A 27,596-nucleotide genomic window follows, 5' to 3' on the forward strand; every position below is an offset into this window, starting at 1 on the left:
TGCCGGCACTTGGGGGATGTTGTTCAAAGGCCTCTTGTGACTTGAGTGCGCAGCCGGGGCTGAGAACCATTGACCTGTGGTCGGCTTGCTGCAAGCCAGTAAAGATCACCAGACAGGCTGATTTGATTTCATTTGCTGACAGAGCTTCGCTCCGCCTGCTCCGCTCTCTCCGAGGCATTTGTATCTTTTCGAAGAGAGTCCCTGTAATGAAATTGCTGTAATGGCTGGTTTTAACTAGAACGTGAGACCCCCAGCCCGAGCCCAAGTGTGACTCATCCGCGGCCTTCTCAGCCCTCCCACAGTGAAGAGCAGTCTTATGTGCCAGTGTTGGGACTCAGCTGTGACTGGATGGGAGGAATGTGCCCAACACAGGCAAGAGTCAGGATGTTGAGATCTTTGTGTCCCCAGAAGGGTGCCTGACCCAGAGTAGTTGCACAAGAAATAATCTCTCTGATAATGTATGCCGCCATACCTGTAGAGATAGATAGGCTTCCTGGAATGGAAATGGTGAGTGGGTAGATCTCTGCATCGATAAGGTTAAAGGGAAATGGGTAGGAGCATGGGGGATATGTGACTGAGGAAGTGGACAGACAGAAGGATGGATGATGGGCAGATGGGAGGAGCGGTGAGTAGATGGATGGATGGAAGGTCAGATAGGCTGGCGAATGATGCCGGATGAAAGAGCTGAGGGGGTGGTGGCTGAGTGCACTTACTGGACAATGGGGAGGAGGACGGATGGATGGGCATGATAGTCGGATGCGGGTGGAGGGGGGAGTGAATGGTAGGATGGGTGGGAGGATGGATGGGAGGATGGGTGGGAGGAAGGGTGGGAGGATGGGTGGGAAGATGAGTGGGAGAGTGAATGGGAGATGGGTGGGAGAGTGAATGGGAGATGGGTGGGAGAGTGAATGGGAGGATGGATGGGAGGATGGGTGGGAGGATGGGTGGGAAGATGAGTGGGAGAGTGAATGGGAGATGGGTGGGAGAGTGAATGGGAGGATGGGTGGAAGGATGGATGGGAGGATGGGTAGGAGAGTGAATGGGAGGATGGGTGGGAGGTGGATGGGAGGATGGGTGTGATGAAGGGTGGGAGGATGGGTGGGAGAGTGAATGGGAGGATGGGTGGGAGGATGGGAGGGAGGATGGGTAGGAGGATGGGAGGGAGGATGGGTGGTAGAATGGGTGGGAGAGTGAATGGGAGGATGGATGGGAGGGTGGATGGGAGGATGGGTGGGAGGATGGGTGGGAGGATGGGAGGGAGGATGGGTGGGAGGATGGGTGGGAGAATGGGTGGGAGGATGGGCAGGCATAGCCTTGGATGGTTAGACAGATGCATGAGAGGATGAATAAATGGATGATGGTTTGAATAGGAGGGGTTGTTGAATAGTTGAGTAGATAGATGGCTATGAGGATGGGTGGATGCTTAGACAGATCCTATGGACAAATGAATGAATTAAAAAAAGAGTGAGCTGGAGAGATGGTTCAGTGGTTAAGAACACTTGCTACTCATGCAGAGGACCCAGTTTGGTTCCCAACACTCTTATCAAGTGGCACACAACCACCTGTAAGTCCACCTGCAGGAGATCTGCTGGCATCTGGCCTCCATGTGCATCCACAGTCAGGTGTACATACTAATGTGCAGGCACACACATACATGTTTAAAAATGTGCAGCTGCCCTGTGGGAAAACATGGCTGCCTTGTGAAACACTCCGTGACTCGGGGATCGGTTTCCTCACAGGTATTTGTCACCTGCCGTGTGCTGGCTACTGCTGAGTCACTCTTCTGGAAGCTGGAGGAGAGGTGGCTAAGATGGCGACTGAGATCTCCACTCGGGGCAGACAACGTGCCATTGGACATGAGGAATACAGCCTTTATAGCAGCCTGAGTGAGGAGGAGCTGGTTCAGATGGCCATCGAGCAGAGCCTGGCGGACAAGACTCGGGGCCCAGCCCCCGCTGAGACCTCTGTGTCCTCTCAGACCAACCACCAGCCACGCCATTTCCACCCAGGGACCAGGTGAGTGAGGGGAAGCCAACGGAGGGTAAACGGGCCCTTGGGCTCCCCTCAAACTTCAGATGCACCAGTTTCTTCATCCTGAACCAAAATATCCTGGTCTCTGACCCCTTAGTGGTCCACATTTGTCATCTAACGTCACTGTTTGGCATCACAGTGGGATGGGACCCAGGACGCCTGTGGCCCAAGTCTTTCACATAAAATATTGTATTTGCTTATAACTTATGTAATGCCACTAAGTATTTTTAACTCATCACTAGGTCATTTTTTATTACAAATACAAATGGCACATGGCTAGCAACGTTACAACCATCTGTATAGCTCTCTATGGGTTTTCCAAATATTTTTGATCTGAAGTTGGCTGACTCCACAAGTGTGGAACTTCTGCTCTCTCAGGGCGGATTCCCTGTGCTTTCATTTTAAACAACTCTCTTGAGGACCCCTAAGGTCTCTATGTTGAGGACCCCCTAGCATAAGGCTAGGAACTTGGAACTGATTAGCTCCAAAGCCCAGGCTTAGCCTTGCCTGACTGACTGATGCTCGGATGCAGGGGACTGTTGCTCAGTGGGGCAGCATGCCCACAGGAAACATACCTGCAAGGCAATCTGCCTGGCATCCTCCTCCTGCCTGGTCTCCACGCTCCTCCTCCCTCCCCTTCCCCCTGCCCCTCCCCCACCTCATCGTCCCAGCTGCTGGGCTTTCTAATATTATGACCTGAGGCCACGTGAAAAGCCACCAACATAGTCCACAGTGCCACTTAAGTAGTAGGAGAAACAAGTGAAGTTTTACATCATCTTATAAAAGTTGTGGCAAGGCCAAACTACACAGCTCAAGCTGATCTGAAGCTTAATTGTGCAGCCCAGGCTATCCTTAAACTTTGAATCTCCCTGCCTTGGTCTCCCCATTACTGAGAAATCAGGCATGTACAAGCATGAATGACTCTCTCTCTATATATATATATATATATCTATATCTATATCTATATATATATATATATCACATAAACTATATATATTTTTTTATTTCTAAATCTATAATAAAAAGGAGAGGGCCGGCTTCTGTGAGTGTTTTTAGACCTCCACAGGCTGTGCACACACACACAAACACACACACACACACACACATGCACAGGGTAAATAATGTTTATTTACCTCTTGTCAAGATTTTTAATTTTTATTTCACATCCATGGAAGCCACATTCCAAGTGTTTATCAGCTACATGGGGCCAACATCTACCAGATGGGGCAGAACTGATCTAGGGACACCGTCTTTGCAAGGGCAGCCAGAAAGGTACTTGGCTTTTGCACTTCAGGTGCCTTTGGGAAAGAAATATATAAATTGTGAAGGTGCTTTTGCCGTCCTCACCCCCTCCATCTCACCCCCCAGCCAAGGTTGTGTGTGTTGGAGGGGGGATGTGAGGGGGGCAAGTAAATTGCTGTAACAGGCGGGATCTCTGTGACTGTGGGCCATGGGCCGTAAATCTCAGTGTTCCCAGCATTCAGTGACCCCTATGTGGCCTTGACCTTGGGAAAGTCTCCCACTCCCACTGAAGTTCTGCTTCCTTGTCTAACAACTTAAATGTGTAGCTTTTGCTAAGGTAAGCATCAGCAGACACGACTCTTAAGTGGGAAATGAACCATCTCAGTCCTGTCCCTGGGTTAACAACTATCAATGTTTAATGTTTACACCAAGTCACACTGTTCCCTGCTAATGTTAGTTAACTTGTATCCAGCGGACTGGGTGCCCTGTTCTGAGAGGCCCTTTCCACAGCAATGTCAGGCAGACTCCTTGGGCAGTGGGGAGGAGAACACAGCCTTCAGGTTTCTAAGCTAGTCCTGACCACATCCCACTGGGGCCTCAGAAACCCTGTGCAGGGACCTAGCTCATCTGGTTCCTGTTTTGGCTGATTGGGCTGAAGTCAAACACAGGTTCCTCTTTCTCAGGAGAGGAGCAGACAGAGACAGACAGACAGGACTGTTACAGGAGTCGCACATCGCCAAGGGCCTGCAGCCTCCTCCGCAGCTCAGGAGCCCCTCCTGGGGCCAGGCAGTCTGTAGGTTCTGCTGATTCTGCAGAAAGGCTTCCTCTTTCTCTCTCCACCTTAAATGGGGCTTTAGCCTTATTACATCACCCTCCCCCTGCAGAGGTCTAGAGTCCCCGAGACCCATGACCAGAACCAGAAGCTAGAAAGTGTACAGGACCTAAGAGCCTGTGCATCTCCATCTTTGGGTGTTACCAATATCACCAAACAGGCTCCAGGATATCCTATGGGCTCCAGGGGGCTTCTTGTCATCCTTTGGGTCTCAGGTTAGCCCTCTCTTTCTCAGTGAGTCCTGCCCTAACCACTTCTTCTCTGTCCTGGTGCCTCCTGCATGGATGGCCCTGGATGCTACCTGGAAGACTTATTTGCCTGCTTCTGCCAGGGACCTGTGAAATTCATTTGGGGTCTCAAATGTCTTCCTTCTGAAGCCTAGACCTGACCATATGGCAAAGGTATAAAAAAGCACACGGGTGGATAGAAGGATAGAAGAGGCCATGAGAAGGGAGCTGGCTTTGGAGGTTCAATGCTTTCGTGTCGTTTACTGCGTATGCAATAACCACTTTTTAGGTTAGACACCCCATCTCAGAGAGTCCTGACCTAACCTTACTGTCCCTTCCCAAAATGGTAATGAAACTTGCTCATCTCAAGGTTTCTTCTTCTTCTTCTCCTTCTTCTTCTTCTTCTTCTTCTTCTTCTTCTTCTTCTTCTTCTTCTTCTTCTTCTTCTTCTTCTTCTTCTTCTCCTCCTCCTCCTCCTCCTCCTCCTCCTCCTCCTCCTCCTCCTCCTCCTCCCCCTCCTCCTCCTCCTTCAATGGTACCCAAGCCCTTGCTTGGCAGGAACTCTGCTGCATACCCTCAGACCTCCTCCCTCCAATGTAGTCTTCTAGCACAAACCCCATGAAGAAGGATGGAGCCTTCCCTACACCCTGCATCCTGCATCCACTGCCCCTATTCCCTAGGAGAGGGATCCCTGGGGCCTCAACCCCATGACTACCTCAGTTTCTCAGAGTAGCTTCTGTGTCAGGCTAGGAGAGTCTCCTATGAGTTTCCCAGTGACAGGATGTCTTGGGGACTAGGGGATATTGTTCATTTGTGCCTTTGTTACTGTAGGTACCTAATGGGTATTTTTAGGCCAATAGACGCTTCAAAGCCAAGGACACACTTTGGGAATGTACTTTGTCATTGTCTTTAAGATGGAGTGCAGGGTCCTAGAAAAGGAAACCATAGGAGGGACCCCTCCATAAATCATAAAGTCTCTTTTTAGGGTCATCTCCTCATGGTCAGGTTAAGGGACAAAGCGAAACAGTCATGAAAGTCTCTTGCCAAGCCTGGGCCTCTAGAGTTTCCAAGAGGCAGACCTTGCTTCCTCTCCAGTGGGGAACTTGGGTCCATATACCCCCAAACAAGAGAGCCTGGGGTTACTATGGCGAGGCAACTCGAGCTGATCTTCAAAGCCTTCAAATGCCTGCATTTTACTGATGCTTGTTCTTCTCAGAAGACCAAGGAGGGAACCATAAACCTGGACTTGCTTGGGATGGGGTGCATGGCTGCAGATGGCTCTAGTCAAACCCACCGGCTGTCCTGGGTCCATCCTGGTGCCTGACCACACCCCCCTAAGTTTGAAGCCTAGAAAAGGCAAAGGCTGAAGGGTGCCTGGGAACCCAGCAGGGCAGGCCCCATAGTGGAGCTTGCTGTGTTTCACGGAGGAGCAGACAAGCCTTACCTGGACCCCTTTTAGGTCGTAACCTATAGCCACATCCCACGGAAGCATGCTCCTCTCAGATGACTCAGCCCAGCGGTTAGCTCTGCTGGGAATTCCCCTGCCGCAGCCAGCAGAGGGGAAGTGGGGGCCTTCTACTTTGCTTTGAAAGCACAAAAGTCCCTTGACTTCCCATCCAGCCTGAGACTCAGAGCTCGGGTACTGTGAGCAGCCACACTGCTGACCCCCAGACCAAGGTCATGCAACCCAAGTTCAGTGCTCCTAGAACCAGTTCTCCTGCCGTGATCTCAACCCCTCCCTGTGGTTCTGTGGGTGTGTGGCCTTGTCACGCACCCATGGCCTCTGAGCAACTAAGGATCCATAGTACTTGACCCAGAGGTTTGCAGTTCCAGTCCTTGACACCAGAACCAGAGCGGCCACATTGCAGAACCCATCATGTCTGCCAGAATGGGAATGCCACACCGCTGCTGCCTTGGAAGGTAGAAGGAGGGTGATTGGAAGGGCTCTGAGAAATTTGTCTTGCATACTGGTGACCCAACCATGACCTTGCATTACATCAATCTTAGCTACAATGCTTGCTGTCAACACTTCACATGGAATGGTCCTCATTTTAGGTGAAGGTGGCAGGGTTTTTGTTTGTTGGTTGGTTTGGTTTGGTTTTGTTCTTACCTGTGTGCATCATCTTGCTGAAACATTTGAATGGTAGCTAAAGACTAGAAGCCACATGGACTGGGAATCCCAGGGCTTCATGGAGAGTCCAAACGTGCTGATTGCAGAGATACCCTGGCCAAAGCTGCTTTTCTAGAGACAAGAGGAGAGAGGGGCAGCATTGGGCATGGGCAGACAGGCCATGGAGACAGGCTGTGTACACCCTTATCTTGGGTGATGGCTCTTGGGTCTGTGTCACACTGAGTTTCTTCAGCCACATAGTGATGCGCGCGTGTGTATGCACACACACACACACACACACACACACACCTTGTTTGGTCCTGGTTCTACTTTGCAAGTAAAGAAACTGAGGCACAAAGTTGTACATATCTAAAGGCACCAAACCAGTGTGGGGAGCATGGAGCGGAAGGGAGGGTTAGAAGGCAAGAAGAAGCCAGGCCCTGGGGGATGGGGGAGTCGTAGGCGCTTTCTGATCTTGGGCCTGTTCACCTGCCCCGTGGGATCCTGAACAGGGACCGCTCTGGCTTGCTCATCCGTGAAAGGCAGCCATACTCGTGCCCACCTTAATAAGAGCAGACGGGAAAGTACTGACTGCGTGCATCAGTGCCTTGCACAGCTTGGAGATATGTATAGAAGGACGTAATGAGTTGGGAGAGGGGAAAAACAGACATGGAGGACAAGAATGGCCGGGCCTCAGCCTGTTTTTAACCACACCTCCTCTTCGCTTCTCTCTGGAGGGTCTCTACTCTGCACCACAGCCTGGCTTTGCTGAGGGATCCACAGAGTCTGAGGCTCTACCCTGTCCTGCATTATAAGGTCTGGATCCTTGCCAAGGTCCTCTTTCCAGCACCTGTACCCATGGGGTGCCAGCCTCAGAATGAAATCCTAGACTCCACAGGCAGTGACCTGCCTCCCTGTCTGGGCAGCAAGGAGAGGGTGCTTGGTATTCAGGCTGCCCTGCTAGGAGATGGTAAGGGTGAAGTCTATTGTCCCTGCATCTCCAGCCAAGAGCAGGGGACTGGCTGCCCCAGCTCCATCAGGCCTTCTAGTAGAGTGGGATCATGAAAGCAAAATGAAACCCTGGCTCAAGTCAAGTCCTCTCTCTGTGGTAACTGGCTTTCTTCTTCCACTAAAGCCTGAGGGACACGGCTTAAAGGAGAAAGGATTTAATCAGGCCTACGGTCCCAGAGGCTTCAGCCAGTAGCCCATTGTTATAAGCCCAGGGTACTGCAGAACATCATGGCTGTGGAAATTTGTGCCATAGGAGGCTGCTTGCTCATAGTAGCCAGGAAGCAATGAAAGAGAGGGAAAGGGGCAGAGAACCCATTCCTTTCAACGACTGGGTCTCATGTCCTCTATTTCCACCACCTCTCTACAATGTCATCCATCCTCTTGCCATTTCCGTTGCTATGATAAAAATACTGCATAAAAAAAATGCAACTTGGTAGGAAAAGGGTTTACTCCAGCTTACAATCCCAGGTTCTAGTCCATCACTGGGGGAAAGTCACAGCAGCAGGAGCCCCAAACATCCGGTCACATCACAATGTCTGGCACTGTAGAGTAGAGGAAAATGAATGACTCTGCATGCTTGCCCGTACTCAGATTGATTCTGCTACTCACACACAGTTCAGGACCCCTTGCCTAGGAACTGGTGCCACCCACAGTAGATCTGGTCTTCACATATCAGTATGACTTAAGACAATACCCACAGACATGCCCAGAGGCCAACCCAATTTAGCCAGTCTAATTGAGATTCTCTTCCCAACTGATTCCAGACTGTGCCAAGTTGACAATTAAAGCTACCTGTCACACCATCCGATTCTTAACTAGTCAATGGATCGGAATCCAAGGCTGAGAACAGAGCCCTCTTGATCCCCGCCACTTCCCCCAAGGCACACCATAGAATGCTACTGAACTGGGGGCAAGCCTTCAACACATGAACCTTTGAGGGACATTGTGCTCTACAAGACAGCTAAGCATTCCACACTGGCTCTTGAGACAGGGCTGCTCTCTTCCTACTACACAGGTAGGAAAAACAAAACACACGGAAAGTGAGCTTGTCTGCAGGTCACACAAGTGGCAGCGTCTGGGTTTAAATCCCTGCCTGACCTTCCTTACATACCCTTTCACTGTACCTTCTAGACTACTGGATCCCAAGAGGACTGTGGGGTACACGGTCCTCTTTTGTGAATCCAGCAAGGTGAGACGGAAGGTCCACATGTCTTGGCTTCTCAGACTGGCTCTCCTGTTTCTTTGCTCATCCTGGAATCTCTTCTCCAGCCCCACTGAGGCCCCCGCATGGCCTTTCATCCTGACGCCTGCCACCAACCGGCCACTTCTTACATCCTCCCTGGTGAAGAATGTCACCTTGCTTCATATCTGCGCCCTTGTGGTTGGCTGGGGAGGGGGGGTTGGGGGCGGGGGTGAGGTTAACCTCATTGTTGTCTTATATGGTCATTTAAATCTCCAAGGGCTTCCTCCAAGGGCCAAAAATAATCCAGAGACACAGCAGCTGTGTCCAGCACACAGAGAGGACCCAGCCATCTGCTTTGGTTCAGAGCCCTGTGTCTGTCTGTCACTTAGATTCTTTCTCCCGGCTCGCGCCCTCCATCCTAACCGGCTCCAGCATGACCCGCTTCTCTTATGCAGAGTACTTTGCTCTGTTTCACTCTGGCTCTGCACCTTCCAGGTCCTCCTTGTCTCCCGAGAGCCCACCGGCCCGCGCACCCCTGGGCCTGTTCCAAGGGGTCATGCAGAAGTACAGCAGCAGCCTATTCAAGACCTCCCAGATGGCGTAAGTGACCCCCACCTGGCCCCAAGACCACCCAGCTCACACCTCCAGCTGAGGCAGCAGGGAGAAGGGCAGGTTTGCAGCCCCAGATCCCCTTCCTGCCGTGTCTAGATTCTACTGAGCTAGGCATGGGGGGCTGCAGCCTGATGCCCGCTAAGAGTGGCACTCTGGCTGTGCATGGGACTGGCTCCTCAGATATTCTCAGAGATTGTGACGTTGTTGCTGGAGGAGTTCCAGGGGGAACTCTGAATCTGGGGCTCCAGCAAGAGGGGGAGGTTCAAAGGACTGGTGTGTGTGTGTGTGTGTGTGTGTGTAGGGGGAAGCTGAGGAGTTGGCTTTCACCCCTATTCATCCCTGTCTTGTGTCTCCCCATGCCACCTCCAGGGGTTCATCTGTGCACATCTAAATCTCCACCCACAACACTTCATTTAAGGGCTAGGTGCCAAAGCACTAGAACTAATCAATTAACCGAGGCCAAAGGAGAGAGTTGTGCCTGGGGTATGGAGCTAATGGAGTATCTATCTGTACCTTCCCACTTGTTCTGGCTTAGAGTGGCCCTAAAAGCAGTTAAAAGAAAAAATGGGGCCCTTTGCTGGTACCCCATTTCTGTGTGACAGAGAGGAGGATACAGCTGGCTGGTTCTCATTCTCAGCCTCCCCAAGCCCTATGAGCTTCACACTGTCCTTGGGGCTTTGGGGTTGACAAAAAAGAAAATTCTAGTTCTAATCTCAGTACAACTACCTACCCTCGAATCTTGAATGTCTGCCATAGGAGGCCCTGCCTCCCAGTCTCCTTTTTTTTTTTTTTTTTTTTTTTTTTTTTTGCAGGGCAGGGTTGGGGAAGACAAAGTTGTCTTCCCAGATTCTGTGCAGCTTGCAGCTTGGTTTAACATGCCTGGCAGTCTTTCACTCTTCGGGATGGGGACTTTAACTGAGCTCATGGGGAAGCTGTTAGTGTGTGACACTGAGGGTCCCAGGATCTATGAACCCCAGCTGGGGGTCCTGACAGCAAGTATTACATGGTGGGAACCTCCCCTCACTGAGGCCACGAGACCAGTCAGCCCATTCCCCTCCTTTTCAGCAGTGACCACATACCCCATGGGGCCCTCCCTGAGACTGATGGGAGTTGGTCCTGTTGCTCCTGAGAGGATCTCAAGCAGGTGTCTATGATGGTGTTGATGGACTTTCAGGATCTAGCTGGTCAGTCTTTTGTCCTTGTTGGGTCTCTGGCTTCACCCCGTATCTGCTATTAATAACCCAGAGGCTGAGACGCAGGAGGAAGTGTCACACGCTGGAGGAAGCAGCTGGGAGCATTTGGGGGCTGGTCCTAGAGATTCCCCCTAAACCCATCCTAGCCCCCCATCCCGAGATCCTAGGCAGTCCTGGTCCCTACTGACTTGGTAGCAGGGGACAAAGAGAAGCAGATTACAGAGAGCAAACAGATGAGTAAGTAAATGGATAAAAAAAAAAATTGCCTTGGATGAACCAAAGATGCCCTGCCACTGTGGCCTTGAAATCTTTTGACATTTAGAAGTTTTAAACTGTGAAGGATTCTAATTTATTAATCCTTCACGTCTTGTCTTTTTGCAGCAGCTGGGCGTAGGGATAATGGATTCGATGGGGCGATAGAGAGAGAGGCAGGAAGGCTGGGGAAACAGAGAAGGGAGGGTCCTTGGCAGGGCCTCGCCTTTGGGAGCCCTAGCAACCATTCAGCCCCGCAGGTAGCTGTGTAGGGTACAAATCAGAGGGCCATCTTTGGGGAAGGCCCCCCAGTGACTGCAGATTCCTCCGCAGTTGTTAGCCTGCGTTAGCCCTCTGTGCCTGAGTCTTCCCTGGTAGAAACAGTTTGGGTGTGACCTGAGCTTCAGCCACTGAAAGTCTCAGGGCAGCTGGGTTCCCACCCTAATGCTCTTGCCTCCAGCGAGCTGGAGAGCACAAGCATTAGGCCCAGAACAAACTGAATGCGCAGGAAGGAGGGACCCCAGAGCAGACAGTGTCCCCTGCCCTCCAGCAGGTCCTGCTTGCCCTCAGGACCCAGGCCACCTGGCCCTGCCTCTGCCTACCGCTTGCTCTCGCAGGGCTATGGACCCCGTCCTGAAGGCCATCAAGGAAGGGGATGAAGAAGCCTTGAGGGTCATGATCCAGGATGGGAAGAATCTTGCAGAGCCCAACAAGGAGGGCTGGCTTCCGCTGCACGAGGCTGCCTACTATGGCCAGCTGGGCTGCCTGAAAGTCCTGCAGCAAGGTGAGGGCCGTCTCTGAGGGGGCAGCAGGGCACAGGGCTCTCTTTTGGTGAAGAGAGCAGGCCATGTAATGGTCTCCACAAACACAGTTAAACAAATCACTGTGTTGTAGTGGGGGTGGGCGGGTGGAGAATGGGGTTGGGGTAGGGGTGGGGTGGGCAGGCCTCTCCCTGTTCCTGCTCCTGCCTCCCTCTTGCTGCTGTCTCTCCATGCCTTTCAGCCAGCAAAACCTAATTCCTAGGAAAGGACAAGGGAAGAGCTAAGTTCTGGGACGGCCACTGCCAGTTTGTTCCAGAATGTTCCAGGGGCTGATTTGGTGTGGAGAGGCTCAGGCACAACTGTGCCTGTGCACTGCCAAGGCTGTTCCCACCGACTGTGGGACCCTGGGCTAGTTCTGCCTCATCTCCAAACCCCATCTTTCTCTTAGGCCAGATTAGGATTAATAATATCAACAGGCAGGTATTGCTCTGGCCATGGAACTGTCCCAACTCACCAGCTTCTCCTCCTTCTCCTCCTTCTCCTCCTTCTCCTCCTTCTCCTCCTTCTCCTCCTTCTCCTCCTTCTCCTCCTTCTCCTCCTTCTCCTCCTTCTCCTCCTTCTCCTCCTTCTCCTCCTTCTCCTCCTTCTCCTCCTCCTCCTCCTTCTCCTCCTTCTCCTCCTCCTCCTCCTCCTCCTCCTCCTCCTCCTCCTCCTCCTCCTCCTCCTCCTCCTCCTCCTCCTCCTCCTCCTCCTCCTCCTCCTCCTTCTTCTTCTTCTTCTTCTTCTTCTTCTTCTTCTTCTTCTTCTTCTTCTTCTTCTTCTTCTTCTTCTTTTTTCCAAGACAGGGTTTCTCTGTGTAGCCTTGGCTGGCCTCGAACTCAGAAATCAGCCTGCCTCTGCCTCCCAGAGTGCTGGGATTAAAGGTGTGCACCACTTTTAATGGCTGATATGGCCATTCTAACAGTGACTAAGAGGGCAAAAGAAAAACAGACACTTTAGAGCTGGGGGCTCAACCTGGGAAGGCTTCCCAGAGGAAGTGCATCTAGTTACATTTCTATTGCCAAGAACCCAAGCCCATAATGGGGGATGAGATGAAGATAGTCGGGGCTTAATAGAATTCAGAGGAAGCAGTTCCATGCATCCTTAGAACTTGGAGGAAGTCAGAACACAAGTGTTGGTAGAGTGGTACCTTCCATCACAGATTTCCTGGTCTCCCCCAGCCTACCCAGGGACCATTGACCAACGCACACTACAGGAAGAGACAGCGTTATACCTGGCCACATGCAGAGAACACCTGGATTGCCTCCTGTCTCTGCTCCAAGCAGGGGCAGAGCCTGACATCTCTAACAAATCCAGGGAGACTCCACTTTACAAAGGTAAGTCCCTAGGCTGGCCTTCTCATGAGCCAGGAAGATTGTACCCATGAACGCCCAGCTCTGAGGGGTCCACTTTCCAGAGGGAACCCCTCCAAGATGCATGGTGCATACTAATTAGATCTTGCATTTACACATGGGATCACCCAACATTTCCCACAGGTCAACATGCTGGGGGGGGAGGTGGGCACTGAAGCCTTGGGTTGAAAAGATGGGGCATGTGTCCATGGCTTACATTAGGCATGGGCACACACTCAGACTGCAAGCATGCAGGGTTTGGCAAGGGGCTGGGTGGGAATGTGTGGAGGGCATGCTCACAGAGGGATGCCTGGGCTGGACCCCAACAGGAAGGGATTTACCAGCTGGCTAAGCTTCTGCAACAGCACGGGCAAAGGCCAGAGGGCAGGAGAAGGCATGCCTACCTCTGCTATGTTTATGTAAGCAAAAGCCTCTGGGCTAGTTCAGCACTAGTTCAAAGGTATGCACTGGTTGCAAAAGCCAGGTCCAGTGTCAATGGACAGATAACCCGTCACGATAGCCGACAACTACTGAGTACTATATGCTGGGAGGGGTGTTTTCCTTAAGCCCTCAGATGCATCTCCACACCCGTAAGTGTTGCTAGGATTCTCGCTTCATATGTAAGGACCAAAGGCACATCTGTGATTTGGCATCCAGCACATTGAGTATTCTGTAGGCATGGAGGGCCGGAGAGCAGGCACCTGAACTCAACATGGAAGTGTCTTCTGTGGGGCCCTTAGCTGTTGCCTGAGACCTCAGCTGTCCCAAAGAGAGCTGTAGGAAGAGCCAAATACCAGCCCCAGTGGTTTGGCCTTGGGTCCATTAGGTACCAAAGCCGCCAACTCCCGGCTCCTGGGTGTGGCCTCCTGTGGACCCTCTCCGGAGCCTCCTCTAAGCTGTGTGGCTTACAGAGAGAGGATTGGCACTCATAAGGTGGAGAAAGGAACCCCTTGGAATTCCATAGACAGCTGCTTCCCTTGCTTGCTGTCCCCTCTTCAGGGAGGCTTCAAAAGCCATTGGTTGGCTCACATTCCAATGCCCTCTAGAGCTCCTTAGTGAGAACTGTGGTCTTTTGACAGAGGAAGTTGAAGAGGAGGTTTCAGGAGGATAAGAAGGATAGGTTGTACTCAGAAGATAAAGCCAAGGTAAATGAGCAGCCTTCGCGCTGTAGATATCTTCACCTAGTGTCTGATGTAACACTGAAAAGGATTATGAGTTAGGGACACTCTAGCACATTCTAGGAGACAGAGTCTCTGGACATGACTTCCTGGGTTTGAATCCCAGTTCTGACACTCAGTCTCTGGTGTGACTCTGGGTCAAGTCACTCGCCATCTCTGTGTTCCACCCGCCTCGTTTACAGATGTAGGGACTGACTGACCTTGCGTTTTTCAAGGGTAGTTGGAAGGATTAAACTCGTCAATCACCAACCCCTCAGGGCCACACTGACTGTCTCACTTCTCCTGGGTCCAGCCTGTGAGCGCAAGAACGCAGAGGCGGTGAGGATATTGGTGCGGTACAACGCAGACGCCAACCACCGCTGTAACAGGGGCTGGACAGCGCTGCATGAGTCTGTCTCACGCAATGACCTGGAGGTCATGGAGATCCTAGTGAGCGGCGGGGCCAAGGTGGAGGCCAAGAACGTCTACAGCATCACCCCCTTGTTTGTGGCTGCCCAGAGCGGGCAGCTGGAGGCCCTGAGATTCCTGGCCAAGCACGGTGAGTGGCCACACAGAAAAGCTGCCACCTCAGAGGGCCTCAGAGGTCTGCTGGGAAGGAAAGTTGAGCGCTGGGGATCATCTTGTGGGCATCCTCTGAGGCAGGGCCCCGCAGGGCCGTGTTGAGGATTCTGAGGCCAGGTTCCACAGAGCTATGGCGAGGTGCTGCTGTGTGCTTCCTGTTTTAGCACCTCAGATCCAGCTCAACATCCTCCTTTCGCAAAAGAGGAATCTGAGGCCTGGAAAGGGGAAGTGACTTATCTACAGAATTAGCTATAGAGCTATCTAGATTCTTGGACTCTTGATGCCCAAACCGCTACACCTCACACTACTGGGCCAGAAAGACCTCAGATGGAGATCACATCCTTGTTTTGCAGGTGATAAAAACCAAGGAAGGACCAGGATGGGAAAGTGATTTGTCCAAGATCACACAGTAGGTAGTTGATACACATGGGATTTGAACCCAGGACTCTGCCCTATTTTCCCATTTAAAAAAAAAAAAACCAGGAGAAACTAAAACCACACTGCTTGCACTGTGACGTTCAAGTAGCAAAGACCTCAGAAACACGAATAAAACCTGTGTATTTTGACAACCCCCTTCCACGCTACCCTGCGAGTGCCTTTCCCTCTCAATGGTCCATTTTGAACACCGAAGAGGCTGATGCTATGCAGAGGTGCTGGGGCTGTGCTGCAACAAGTCAGTGAGGACCTGCTGTGTGTCAGGCCTCCTACTAAGCACGGACCTGTGACAGATAGGTAGAGTGTGACCCAGGTGCCGTACTAACCCCACTGTAGAGTTGAGGGGATTGAGGCCTGCACAGGGTAAGCAGCTGATCACTGTGACAGCCTGGGTTTGACCTGTGTCTGCCTCTCAGCCTAGGAGATCGACCCTGGGCCTGACTAAGGCTCTTAGCCAGGGATGACTGCAATGAACACTCTGACAACCCAGTGGAGTCCTGGAGTCCAGGCCAGCAGGCCACGCTGAGGGCAAGGGCACAGTGGGGGAGGGGAACCCCCTCCAGGCAGTCAACCTAACCCCTGCTCATATTGAGGCAGGGGCCGCTTCCTTCGGGGGGGGGGGGGGCTAAAGCCAGTTCCTATACAAATATTTTCCGTGTGTGAGCAGGCGGCTTTGCTGGCAAGAGTAGACCTGTGGAGCCTGAGCAGGAGGCCCAGAGGCTTGCTAAAGGTGTCCCTATACTGTTCCTCTGAGGGAAGGGACAGTCTCTGCCCTGAGCTCTGTCCAGACAGCCTGAGCCTGGCACTGGGTTTCTATCACCTTATTTACACCTTGTTGTAAACAGGAGAGGGCAGGGCTATGATTCTTGACTAACAAACAGGTAAACTGAGGCTTCTAAAAGTTGTCTAAGGCCCCAGAGCTTGGGAGTCGTGAAACAAAACCTTCACTGGTCCTAATGGTCCTTAAGGCCTGGGTTCTTCTCAGAAGGCCGGGCCAGTCCACTGCTCCTGAAAATGAAGTCATCGGAAAGGGTGAGAGGAGAAGATGGCTCTGACAGAGGAGCTGTGGGTGACACAAGCCTTTGATCTCAGCCTTTACCGAACTACCTCAGCTCATCTGCATCTGCAGCGGGAAGCCTACTTCCCTCTGCAGAGAAATCATGTGCACACCCTCTCTCTCACTCCATGAGATGCAGAAGATGTAGAGGATAAGATGAAGGCCGGAAGCTGCTACCAGGCTTCAACTACTTCCTACCGGCATGGCTCAGTGTTTAGTTTAGTGTTTAGTGTGTGTGTGTGTGTGTGCGTGTGCGTGTGCGTGTGCGTGTGTGTGTGTGTGTGTGTGTGTGTGTATGTGTGTGTGTGTGCATGTATGCACCTGTGTGTGTATGTGTGTATGTATGTATATATGTGTGAGTATGTATGTGTGTGTATTGTGTTTGTGTATATGTATGTGTATGTGAATGGGTGTGTGCATATATGTATGTGTGACATATAGGTGTGTATGCATGTGTATATGTGTGTATGTGAATGTGTGTATATATGTATGTGTGATATATAGGTCTGTATGCATGTGTGTATGCGTGTATGTGAATGTGTATGCATGTATGTGTATATGTGTGTGCATGTATGTGTATATGTATTGTGTGTATATGTGTATGTGTATGTGCATATACGTGCATGTGTGTCATGTATATGTGAGTATAAGTATCCACAAATATCCCTGGAGCTGGAGTACAGGTAGATGTGAGCCACTGTGTGGGGACTGGGGACTGAAGCTGTGTCCCCTGTAAGATGTGAATGTGGTCTTCACCGCTGAGCCATCTCTCCAGTCCCTCCGTGGTTCCTTAAGAGGATAACAGAAGCCAGTTCTTTGCTGTTTCTGATGGAGAAGGAAGCAAACCCAGGACTGGGGGTGTGGCTCAGTTGGTAGAGTTGTTGCCTAGCATGCACACAGCCTTGGGTCCAGTCTCCAGCACAGAATCAAGCAGTGTGGTGGTCCACACCTGTAATCCCACACTCTAGAGTTAGAGGCAGGCAGTTCAAAAGCTCAGTGCCATCCTGGGCTACATATGGAATTCAGGGCAAGCCTAGGCTACATGAGATGATGCTGCAGACCAACCCAACAACCAATGGCCAACCATCAACCCCAAATCCAGTAACAGTCAGTAGGGTTTCCTAAGGAGCTGGTGTTGCTGTCAGGGCACACAGCCTAGGGCCCATAGTTTGGCTTCACATCTATGAGTGGATTATCCTGGGTCCTTTCATGTCCCGTGTCCTGGTTTGTGATGAAAAACTTGACCGCCCAGGGCTCCATATGGATTCAGAGAAACAGGGTAGGCCTGTCTTTGTGATAAGGAACTTACCCTAGCTCTGCCGTCTGAGGGATCCATGTGGATTCAGACAGTAGGCATGGCACACAGTGGTTAGCTTGGAGATGCTCACCACACAGTGGCACTGAATTATGGCAGAACCCCTGATCGTTTGTGGCTCCATTTCTCCCTCTCCAGGCGCAGACATCAACACGCAGGCCAGTGACAGCGCATCGGCCCTCTACGAGGCCTGCAAGAACGAACATGAGGACGTGGTAGAGTTTCTTCTCTCGCAGGGCGCGGACGCTAACAAAGCCAACAAGGACGGCCTGCTCCCGCTGCATGTCGCCTCCAAGAAGGGCAATTATAGGTCAGTTCATAGCGCTCACCATGCACAGCACGGCTCTCCAGGGATGCCCCAGAAGGGCAGGGTGGGGCAGGGCACTTGCTCTCCATGGCCAACACATAAAGTCCTCTCAAGAGCTTGTTGTGGTGGAGGTCATGACGGTGGAGGTCATGATGGCCCCTGTTGTTCAGATGAGGTTAGTATAAACAGAGCGTTAGTGACTGGTCCAAGGTCACACACACTTGTAGGTGGTGGGGTCATTTGCTTCCAACAATCCGGCTACAGAAATCCCACTTGGGGAGCAGAGAGGAGTCTGAACTCCTGACTGCTTTTTCTTTGCTTGCTTGTTTTGTTTTTATTTGGTGGGGTGAGAGAGTGTAGACAACTAGCTGGATGTAGACAATCGCAGGGCAACTAGCTGGTTGATGAGGATGCCTATAGCAACGGAGACGGACCAGTCACCAGGCACTTCCCTGCACTTCATGCTCAGGGAGCAGAAGTTCAGCCTCTCTGGAAGCAATCTGTGGGAGGGAAGGTGTGTGCATTCGTATGTGCTCCCTTCTCCCACAAACACGCATTCGTGATGTCATAAAAGATCATCCAGATCTGAGGTCCATGGTGGTCCCTGTAGAAGGGACCTGTTAAGAGTCAGAGCAGAACACACTGGAGGCTGTCTATATGAGGTCATGCATCCACTGCGCGCCCCCTCCCAGGAACACGTTCACTCTCCTCCTCAGTAGCATAGCATTGGCCACGGTGGGAGCGTAGACCCCATGGAGTAAGCTTCTCTCTGGCACCTCCAACACCCCACTCATCCCAGAGCCAATTGCTAAGAATTTATAACCCACACTGTGGGTGGGAGAGGGTGCTTGGTGGGGGGGTCAGGGATGCTGTTTGTCCTTGCAGACAGACACTGGTCATTCCTAAAGTGTGGACTCATTGCTGAGCTATGGGATGGCCTCTTTTACAGAACAAGAAACTGACCAGGTAGCTAAGAACCCCATGCCTCGGTGGAACCAGCCCCACGCCTAGGACATTTTCTACCGGTTGGGTAATTCCCAGCCACGGACCCTGGCAAGCATTTTTTTTTTAAATAAACCTTTTTAAATTTCTTAAAATAGTCTTCAAAGGAAACATTCACCACCGTGGTATAGTGAGGCAGTAATTTACAGTTACTAGAAAACCCATGTCATGTGCCCTGGGCACTGCACTGGGAGGTGCTCTAACTTTTCAGACTCTCAGAAGTCAGAGAACAGATTAGCAAAGGGCCCAGAAGCCTACACTTCCCCAGAGCCCCGGATCTTTCTGTAAGCGCACAGAACCCATTTCCTGAGCGCTTCCCAGGGAAGGGTTAACGTTGGATTCCCAGCAGCCCCTGCCACCTGGCTGGGCCCATTGCTCACACCCTGGGCATGTGGCATTAGAGGTCCTCCCCACGCTGGCCTCCCACAGGCTGAGCAGGGATTTGATGTGACATTCCATAGGCATTCCGCCACCTGCCAAAACACTCTGCCTACCCAGGGCCTGGAGCCGAGCGCCTGGAGCCTGAGGCCGCTTGCCAGATGCGTCTGCTCTTCCGCGCACTGGGTGGGGTATGCTGGGGCGTGGCTGAAAGAGGAACATAGTCATCCCTTAGGCATATTTTCAGGCATCCATTTCCAGGGTTATATAGCAGAACAGGTAGGTTTTCAAAGACCCTGTGAGCTGGATAAGAATTTGGCCAAGAACCCTTGGAGTTAGGGGCTCTCGGCCTTGGCTGTAGAAGCCCCATTCAGGCTCCACCTTAGATAATGGCACTGGGCTGGCCTGGGGCAGGATGCCAGGATTTCCACACAGTGCCTGAGTGAGTTCCAGGAACTTAGCACCTCTCTCTTGGCCAAGGGTCAGGCCACCATGACCTCTTGTCTAAGATCTCCTCCAGCTTGGTGCAGCAGGGTAGGGCCTGCTGACACTGCTCAGGATGGCGGGGACTTCTAACTGCTTTCAAACAGCCTACTGTGTGCTGATCCAATGAAAGTGGGAGGTGTTAGCCTCACAAGCAGGCTTGGCAAAAGAGCCGGTGAGGTTCTGCTTTGCCATGAGGGTGCAAAACCCCCCTTGCTGGGATGTATGAAGAATACATGAGGAATAAAAGGCTCAGTTTGTGGGGTCACTTTTGAATTAAAGGGGTGACTGTGAGACTGTGAAGAGCACTTTAAAGGTCGCCTGGCATACAGTCAGTGCTCAGTGACAAATTCATTGTCATTGTCACTAGTATCTGTTGTGCGTGTTGTTCAGGGAGGTTAGTGGCATGCTTGAGATGGCCCAGATTTGATCTTTCCTCGTTGCCGGTGCTGTCCCCAGGATCCCCCATGTCTCCATACTAATGACAGCTAGCTTGTACACCTGCCTAGTCACTACTCCTGGGCTGGGTTAAGTCAAGGCATGAGCACCCCAGTCAGGCGGCATGGCACTACTGTATGCTTGCGTAACTAGAATCTTCACTGGGATCCCAGCTCACCGGCCAGGAGAGCAGGTTCTCAAACCTGAGGAAATCTAGAGTGATGTCCCAAGTCAGAAGCTGCCAAACAGTCTGCGATGTCTTCCTAGATACCGCACGGGACCTCCCAGTTACCATCCCAGGCTGGGTCTATTTGGCTTTTGGGGAAGTCAGCTCCTGCTAACCTATTTCTCGAAGTCCCCTGCTTACTTCCTGACCCACAAAATGGTCTGCTAGGAAAAAGTCATCTGCATAGTGGGTTGTTCGCTTGGACACTCTCCATGGCTAGAAGTGAGGGACCTAAGCCAGGCACAGTGGCATACACCTGTAATGGCAGCTCTCGGGAGGTAGAGACAGGAAGACCAGAAATTCAAGGTCATCCACGCCTCTATATGAGTCTGAGGCCACCCAGGACTGCAAGAGTTCATGTCTCAAAACAGATAAGAGAAAAAAGAATTGAGTAAAAGGAGATGTGAGACCTTGAAAAGGCCTGGCCCCGGGAACCCAGTGTCTCCACTCTGCCCTGGCTTGTTGCCTGCTTTATGCAGAGCCAGCTGCTTCGCCATTCTGCCCCTGGGTCTCTGTTTCACCCTCTATAAAATGGCAGCACTGTCTCTGTCTGTCAGAGATGGCCAGCACAGCACACTGACCCTTGATGGCTAAATCCTAGAGAAGAAGTAAGCAACGGTCCAAAGGCTCACTAAGTCGCTGCCTTTACGCTTCTGGGATTTGGGGCAGAGCCTGTCAAAATTCCCACATTTCTGCCCCTTTCCATGGCCTGGCCAAGGAATCACTGGAGAGCAGCTGGGGCCTGCAGAGATCCCAGCCCACGGGCCAGCCGCCCAGCCCACCCCTGTCCCTGTTCTTTCTCCTGCTTCAGAGCGTCACGGACGTTACTCTGCATTTGTTGCTCATGGCGGTGGTCCAGGGGCCCCAGCCCTGCCTTTGACCAGCACCTCCGAAGAGGAGGTCAAGCCCCTGGAGCCTGCACAAATAGAAATTAGGAGGCAATTAGCTCCCCTGGGTGTGTGAATTTCCTTTTGAGGTTTCAGAGGCAGATCTTAGCCAAACTCAGCATCGCCTGAATGCAATAATGCTGTCCCCAGAGACTCCAGCAGGAGGCCGCGGGCACCCCGATTCCAGTCAGAGGCAAGAAGAGTGCCAGGAATCAAGAGACATGGGAACTGGGCATGGGTGGCACCTGCTTCCCTCTCCTCCCTCCTTGATATGGCCTCCTCCTTAGAGCTCCACAGGAGGCTGTGAGGTCACCTGTCAGCGGGGCTTGGATGGATTAGGGACTGAAATCAACAGTTTGAGCCGAGCGCTTGTTCTGGAAGGCAGCAGGGATCCAGGGGACAAGAGCCAAGACAGGAATCCTGGGGTCAAGAGCTGAGATGCGGGGTCCTGGGGTCAAACCCCTGAGGCTATTCTACGACCTCTGATTTGTCACTGTTTTTCCAAGCCATGTCTGTTAAAAAGACAGACACAGTGTGCTCTGGGTACACCATGGGACTGCAGCGAGGGCAAAACGGGCCAGGCAAGTTGACACACTGTGAAAATTGCAAAACCCCATGACCCATCAGCTGTCACCCTGATTGCCACACCGAAAGTAGGAGAGTAGTTAAGAGTATGGCAAAGGGATCGGGCAATCTGAGCTCGAATCTCGGTGTTCCCAATTCCAGGCTGTACATCCTCGGGGAGTCACGCACCTTTCCTGGGCTTCCTCACCTGTAAGGCGAATACAGCCCCAAAGAGTCACTCGGAGAACTAGGAAGGTTAATAGGTGAAATGCTGAGATCAACGCCCAGTCCCACAGTCAGGAGCCAGGGCTGTGGGAGTCCAGCTTCAGCAGTGGCTGCCTGAGCTCTCCACGCCAAAACTGGGCAGAGGGGCGGTGGGGGTGGGGGTGGGGGTGGGGGGAGGGGGAACCCCGTGTCTTGTAGGAGAGGAAAGAAGGAACGGAATAGGCACAGTGGTCAGGGTAAGAGTGTTTGAGACAGTTTCTCTTCCTCCCCTCGCCATGCCTAGAGGTCCTACCAGATGCCAGAGCAGAGAGGGAGGAAAGACAATTCAGCCCCAGAGTGCCCCTCCCAGCAAGTTCCTTAACCTTTCCGAGTCTCAGTTGTTCTCATCTGCAGAGTGGGAGCAACAAGACTTGCTTTATGGACTCCTGTAACAACAAAACCAAATCCCCAGTGTTTTCTTCCCTAATAGGTCAAGGTTTGGCACTAGATTTCAGTATCCAGCTCTATCTACTCCCTCCTGCAGAGTGTAGCGTGAGCCTTCACTGAGTGTCTGAAAGAAAGAGCTTCCTTTCTTTCAGATTACTTTCTCCAGATTACTGAGAGCTGAAGTCTTTAGCATTAGTGAGTCGGTATTTTGTCTGAATGTATGTCCATGCACCACGGGTGTGCTTGGGGGTTGCTAGAAGAGGGCTTCAGATTCTCTGGAACCTGAGTTATAAAATCTGGCGGTTGCGAGCCTCCCTGTAGGTGCTGGGAATCTGAGTCCTCTGGAAGATCACCCGGAGTTATTGACCTCCGAGCCATCTCTCTATCTCTAAGCATCCTTTATTTACGTTAGGGTGAGCCCGTGCAAGATGCTTGAAGCTACAGTCCATCTGGCTGAGGTTTTTCAGAACTCACCAGACAGTTCCAACCCTTTTCCTAAGTACGACAGGCCCCTGGGCGCCCTCTGCTGGCCGCGTCCTGCCCGTGCGCCCCGTCTCCTGACCTGCGCCTGCTCGTCCTCTTACAGAATAGTGCAGATGCTGTTGCCTGTGACCAGCCGCACGCGCGTGCGCCGTAGCGGCATCAGCCCGCTGCACTTGGCGGCGGAGCGCAACCACGACTCGGTGCTGGAGGCGCTGCTGGCCGCGCGCTTCGACGTGAACGCGCCTCTGGCTCCCGAGCGCGCGCGCCTCTACGAGGACCGCCGCAGCTCTGCGCTCTACTTCGCTGTGGTCAACAACAACGTGTATGCCACCGAGCTGTTGCTGCTGGCGGGTGCCGACCCCAACCGCGACGTCATCAGCCCCTTGCTGGTGGCCATCCGCCACGGCTGCCTGCGCACCATGCAGCTACTGTTGGACCACGGCGCCAACATCGACGCCTACATCGCCACTCACCCCACCGCCTTCCCGGCCACCATCATGTTTGCCATGAAGTGCCTGTCCTTACTCAAGTTCCTCATGGACCTCGGCTGCGATGGCGAGCCCTGCTTCTCCTGCCTGTACGGCAACGGGCCGCACCCGCCTGCCCCGCGACCTGGCCGCTTCCACGACGCGCCCGTGGATGACAAGGCACCCAGCGTGGTGCAGGTGCATGGAGGGAGGGTGCAGTAGGGTTTCATGGAAGGGAAGGTTGGACGACAACCATACATCAGAAGCAAGTTGAGAGAGTGGTTATGGCCTAGGAGGGCATATTGCCTGGTAGAGAATGAACCCATGGCTAGCACCTTCATCAGCGGCCGACTCCATGGCTCATGCCAACCACGCAGTCCTCACTTTGATTTGGGGGTCCTAAAGGAACCCACGGTGGGGTAAGAGATTGGCTGGAGACGAAAGAACTCTGCAAAACTTCAGGGCCAGTCGCCTGCAACAGGATCTTCAGTGGACAGGAAGTATGTGGGGGGTGGGGGACAGCAGAGCAGGCCGGGGAGGCTCCTAGGACACAGGACAACCAGGCATGTGATGTAGGCCTGTTGTAACCCTAGTACCGGAGAGACGGAGGCAAAAGGGTTGCAAGTTTGAAGTCAGCCCAGGCCACGGAGTAAGTTAAAGGACATCCTTAACAACTTAGTGAGACCCTGTTTCAAAAAAAAAAAAAAAAAAAAAAAAAAAGCAAGAGAGAGCCTGAAGAGATAGCTCACCAGTGAAGAACATGTATTCTCTCACAGAGAACTGTTTCTGGGTTCTCAGCAATACCAGCAATACCAGGGTTGACTCATAACTACCTGTGACTCCAGCTCTAACGTAATCCCCTGCCCTTGGCCTGTGGAGGCACCCATATTCACATGCATATAGCCACACAATATGTATACAGATGTTTGAAAAACAAAATAACTTTTAAATAAAATAGAATATAAGAAAGGGGGCTGGAGAGATGGCTCAGCAGTTAAGAACACTGACTGCTCTTCAGGAAGATCTGAGTTCAAATCCCAGCAACTTCATGGTGGCTCACAACCATCTGTAATGAGATCTGATGTCCTCTTCTGGTGTGTTTGAGACAGCTACAGTGTACTTACATATAATACATATATGTATATATATGTATATATATGTACATATACATATACATCACATACATATACATCCACACACACATATATACATATATATACATACATATATATATACATATATACATATATACACACACACACACATATATATACACATATATATGAAAGGACCAGGGTTTGGATCACAAAACACCTAACGATGCCATCGTTCATCCTTAGTTTAAAAACAGTTGCGGGGCAGTGGTGGCACACACCTTTAACCCCAGCACTTGGGAAGCAGAGGCAGGTGGAATTCTGAGTTCAAGGCCAGCCTGGTCTACAGAGTGAGTTCCAGGACAGCCAGTGCTATACAGAGAAACCCTGTCTCAAAAAAAAAAAAAAAAACATAAAACAAAAAACTAAAAACAAAACCACACACACACACACACACACACACACACACACACACACACACGAGGCAGCATTTAAAATGAAAATGAAGCTAGAAACTAAAAACACTTTGCTGGTAAAGGTCATTTTTGAGGCTAGCAACCAGCATGCACTGCTTGTCTACTGCGTACAAAACAGTTTATGTTCCTAAAATTCTCCTTGGAGTTAATGCCATAGGCCCAATTTATAGACAAGGAAATCAAGGCTCGGAGAAGTGATGGGGCTGGCCCAGCTTGCCCGTCTTGCATGTCAGGTAGTAGATGGCAGTGCCCAGAGGGGAGGGGTTTGTAGAAGGGAACCTTTCCGGTCTTAGCCACCTGTCACACACCTCTCTGACCTCGCCTGAAAGAGTGGTGTGCTTCTATTCCAGTTCTGTGAGTTCCTGTCGGCCCCAGAAGTGAGCCGCTGGGCGGGACCCATCATCGACGTCCTTCTGGACTACGTCGGCAACGTCCAGCTGTGCTCCCGGCTGAAGGAGCACATCGACAGCTTTGAGGACTGGGCTGTCATCAAGGAGAAGGCAGGTAGGGCTGTGGCTGCTGCTACCAGTGTATCTTCTGCCCCACGGAGACCCAGACCTCAGACAGTGTGACCCATACTAGCACAGGCTCTGCCCAGCCCTGCTGTGAAGTATTCTCGCAACGCGATCATCCTTCCTGGGATGGTAGCCATGAGGCCTCAGAGAGATCATGTCATCTGGGCCAATGTCACATAGCCAGGTGGTCACAGGCTAGGTATCACCCAGGTCTGACAACATGTTAGTCCCTACTTCAGTCTGTTTGACATAATCCTGGTTCCCTGAAGGAATTATGGATCCACTGCCCACATTTTGGGGTTGCTGACATATGGGGACACTTGAGAGGAGGAACGGCAGGAGGAGGAGTGGATGGTGGTCTAGGGTATTTGCAGCTAAAGAGTGTTCATGAAGCACCCATATCTCACCCAGAGGACAGCTCCTGACTCCACAGTGCCGTGCGGACCTGGAGTCTGCATCCCCACCAGATTTAGCAGGTCACCTGGAGCAGCCCAAGACCTGTGCAACATTTGTAGGGACACTCGGGGTGGCTGTGAGGATGGCCTGTCATCCCTGAACAGAGAAAGAAGGCAGGCTCGTCACCCCAACCCTTCCAGCACTTAGAGGGTTAGCTCTGGCTCAACAGGCACGTAACACAAAGACTGGCCTGCCGCGAGTTATTACCATGCCAACATAGAACCTTGACTCCAATGTTCCCAATTCTTTCTGATCCCAGCTGTTCCCTTGAGCCCTAACTACTACAAGATCTTCCCCTGGCACAGAGCTGGGTAAGCAATTCTCAGCTGATGCCTTTGACAAAGTCAGTGGGCAGCAGCAGGGGGCAGTGGTCATCTATCTACCACCCACTCAGGCACATCAATACCCTTCACTAACAGATCAGTCATCGGTTGCTGCTACCATGGTCCCTGGCCACTAGAGGGTGGAGCGGTCCATGCCCAGATATGGGTCCCACCAGTTCTGTCCTTGCTCCTACTTTCCTTAGAAAGGGGTCATGTCTCACAACTAGACTCCACCCCAAGGACAGAGAACTGCAGAAAGTACTGGTGAACAGACAATACACCATTCTGAAGCCTACCTTAATTTCTTTAAAGCACAGGTTCTCAACCTTCCTAATGGCGTGACCCTTTAATACAGTCCCTTATGTTGTGGTGACCCCCAAACCATAACATTGTTTTCATTGTTACTTCGTAGCTTTGGTTTTGCTACTATTATGAATCAAATGGCTCACAGGCTGAGAAGCCACTGCTTTAAAATCACCAGCTCCCTGTACTAGGTGCTCTGAAGATGACATTATTATTCTGGGGAGAAAGCAGGCTAGCCAGTCCCCAGGCTCTCTGTGTCCTGTGCTACAGACCAGCGGTCTTTAATTCCCTCTCCCCAGTAAAGGGCCTTTCCTGGAGTGAGGCTAAGGCCTCCTGCCTGAGTGGCAGGAACAGCAGGTGTTGGTCAGAAACACGAGTTGTGGGTGTGCGATTGGGGGTGCCACCTCCTCTGCTCTCCTGTGGATGTGCAATCAGGGTGTGGTCTCCCCTGCTCTCCACTCTCCTTTGCCTTCCTCTCACTTCCTTGCTGTGGCCTCTTAAGCTAGACAGGCACTTGCCATCCTCCTCACTGGGAATGCACTGGGAATTCCTTCACCCCTCACTAGGAGCACTCCTCATGGCTCCTCTCTATATCACCTGTGGTCCAGCAGGTGTTTGTTGGATGGATGGATGGATGGATGGATGATGGATTCATGGATGCATGGATGGATGCATGCATGGATAGATGGATGGATGAATTCATGGATTCATGGATGGATGCATGCATGCATGGATGCTTGGGTGCATGCATGCATGCATGCATGGATTCATGGGTGGATAGATGGATGGATGGATGGATGAATGGATGGATGGATGGATAGATGGATGGATGGATGGATGGATGGATAGATGGATGAATGGATGGATGGATGGATAGATGGATGGATGGATGGATGATGCATGGATGCATGGATGCCATGAATGGCATGTTTTAGTTGACAAACTACTTCCTGTGCCCAAATAAATTACCCTACTACCAAATGCCTCTGTTTACTCCACCTCCTAGCCTAGCAAACACCATAGCATAAGGTATTCCAGGGATGTCTGGGAGCAACCAAGTAGCAGTCTATAGCCTTCAGGGAGCCCCCAGTGACAGCAGGAGCCTGGAAAGTGGATGTGGCTTTTACCCTGATCATGCAAATCCATGCAGGT

The 27,596-nt window shown here is 51.8% G+C and overlaps 1 protein-coding gene across 4 annotated transcripts in view; it reads left to right on the top strand.

Moving 5' to 3' along the window:
- Asb2 (ankyrin repeat and SOCS box containing 2) overlaps window positions 1-27,596 on the top strand; it is a 34,676-nt gene that overhangs the window by 6,475 nt on the left and 605 nt on the right. Inside the window, exons 1-9 of one of the 4 annotated variants that reach the window (XM_052185178.1) lie at window positions 68-507; window positions 1,740-2,016; window positions 9,132-9,236; window positions 11,311-11,477; window positions 12,675-12,830; window positions 14,316-14,561; window positions 17,530-17,701; window positions 22,914-23,475; window positions 25,198-25,351. In XM_052185178.1, coding sequence (XP_052041138.1) covers window positions 1,811-2,016; window positions 9,132-9,236; window positions 11,311-11,477; window positions 12,675-12,830; window positions 14,316-14,561; window positions 17,530-17,701; window positions 22,914-23,475; window positions 25,198-25,351 — 1,768 coding nt within the window. In that variant the 5' untranslated portion in view covers window positions 68-507; window positions 1,740-1,810. Of the gene's footprint in view, window positions 1-67; window positions 508-1,739; window positions 2,017-6,012; window positions 6,253-9,131; window positions 9,237-10,564; window positions 10,679-11,310; window positions 11,478-12,674; window positions 12,831-14,315; window positions 14,562-17,529; window positions 17,702-22,913; window positions 23,476-25,197; window positions 25,352-27,596 lie in introns of those variants that run through there. The other 3 variants (XM_052185177.1, XM_052185179.1, XM_052185181.1) reach the window with 3 other exon arrangements.

Source organism: Apodemus sylvaticus, chromosome 6 (genome assembly GCF_947179515.1).
Source record: "Apodemus sylvaticus chromosome 6, mApoSyl1.1, whole genome shotgun sequence".
Taxonomy (NCBI): domain Eukaryota; kingdom Metazoa; phylum Chordata; class Mammalia; order Rodentia; family Muridae; genus Apodemus; species Apodemus sylvaticus.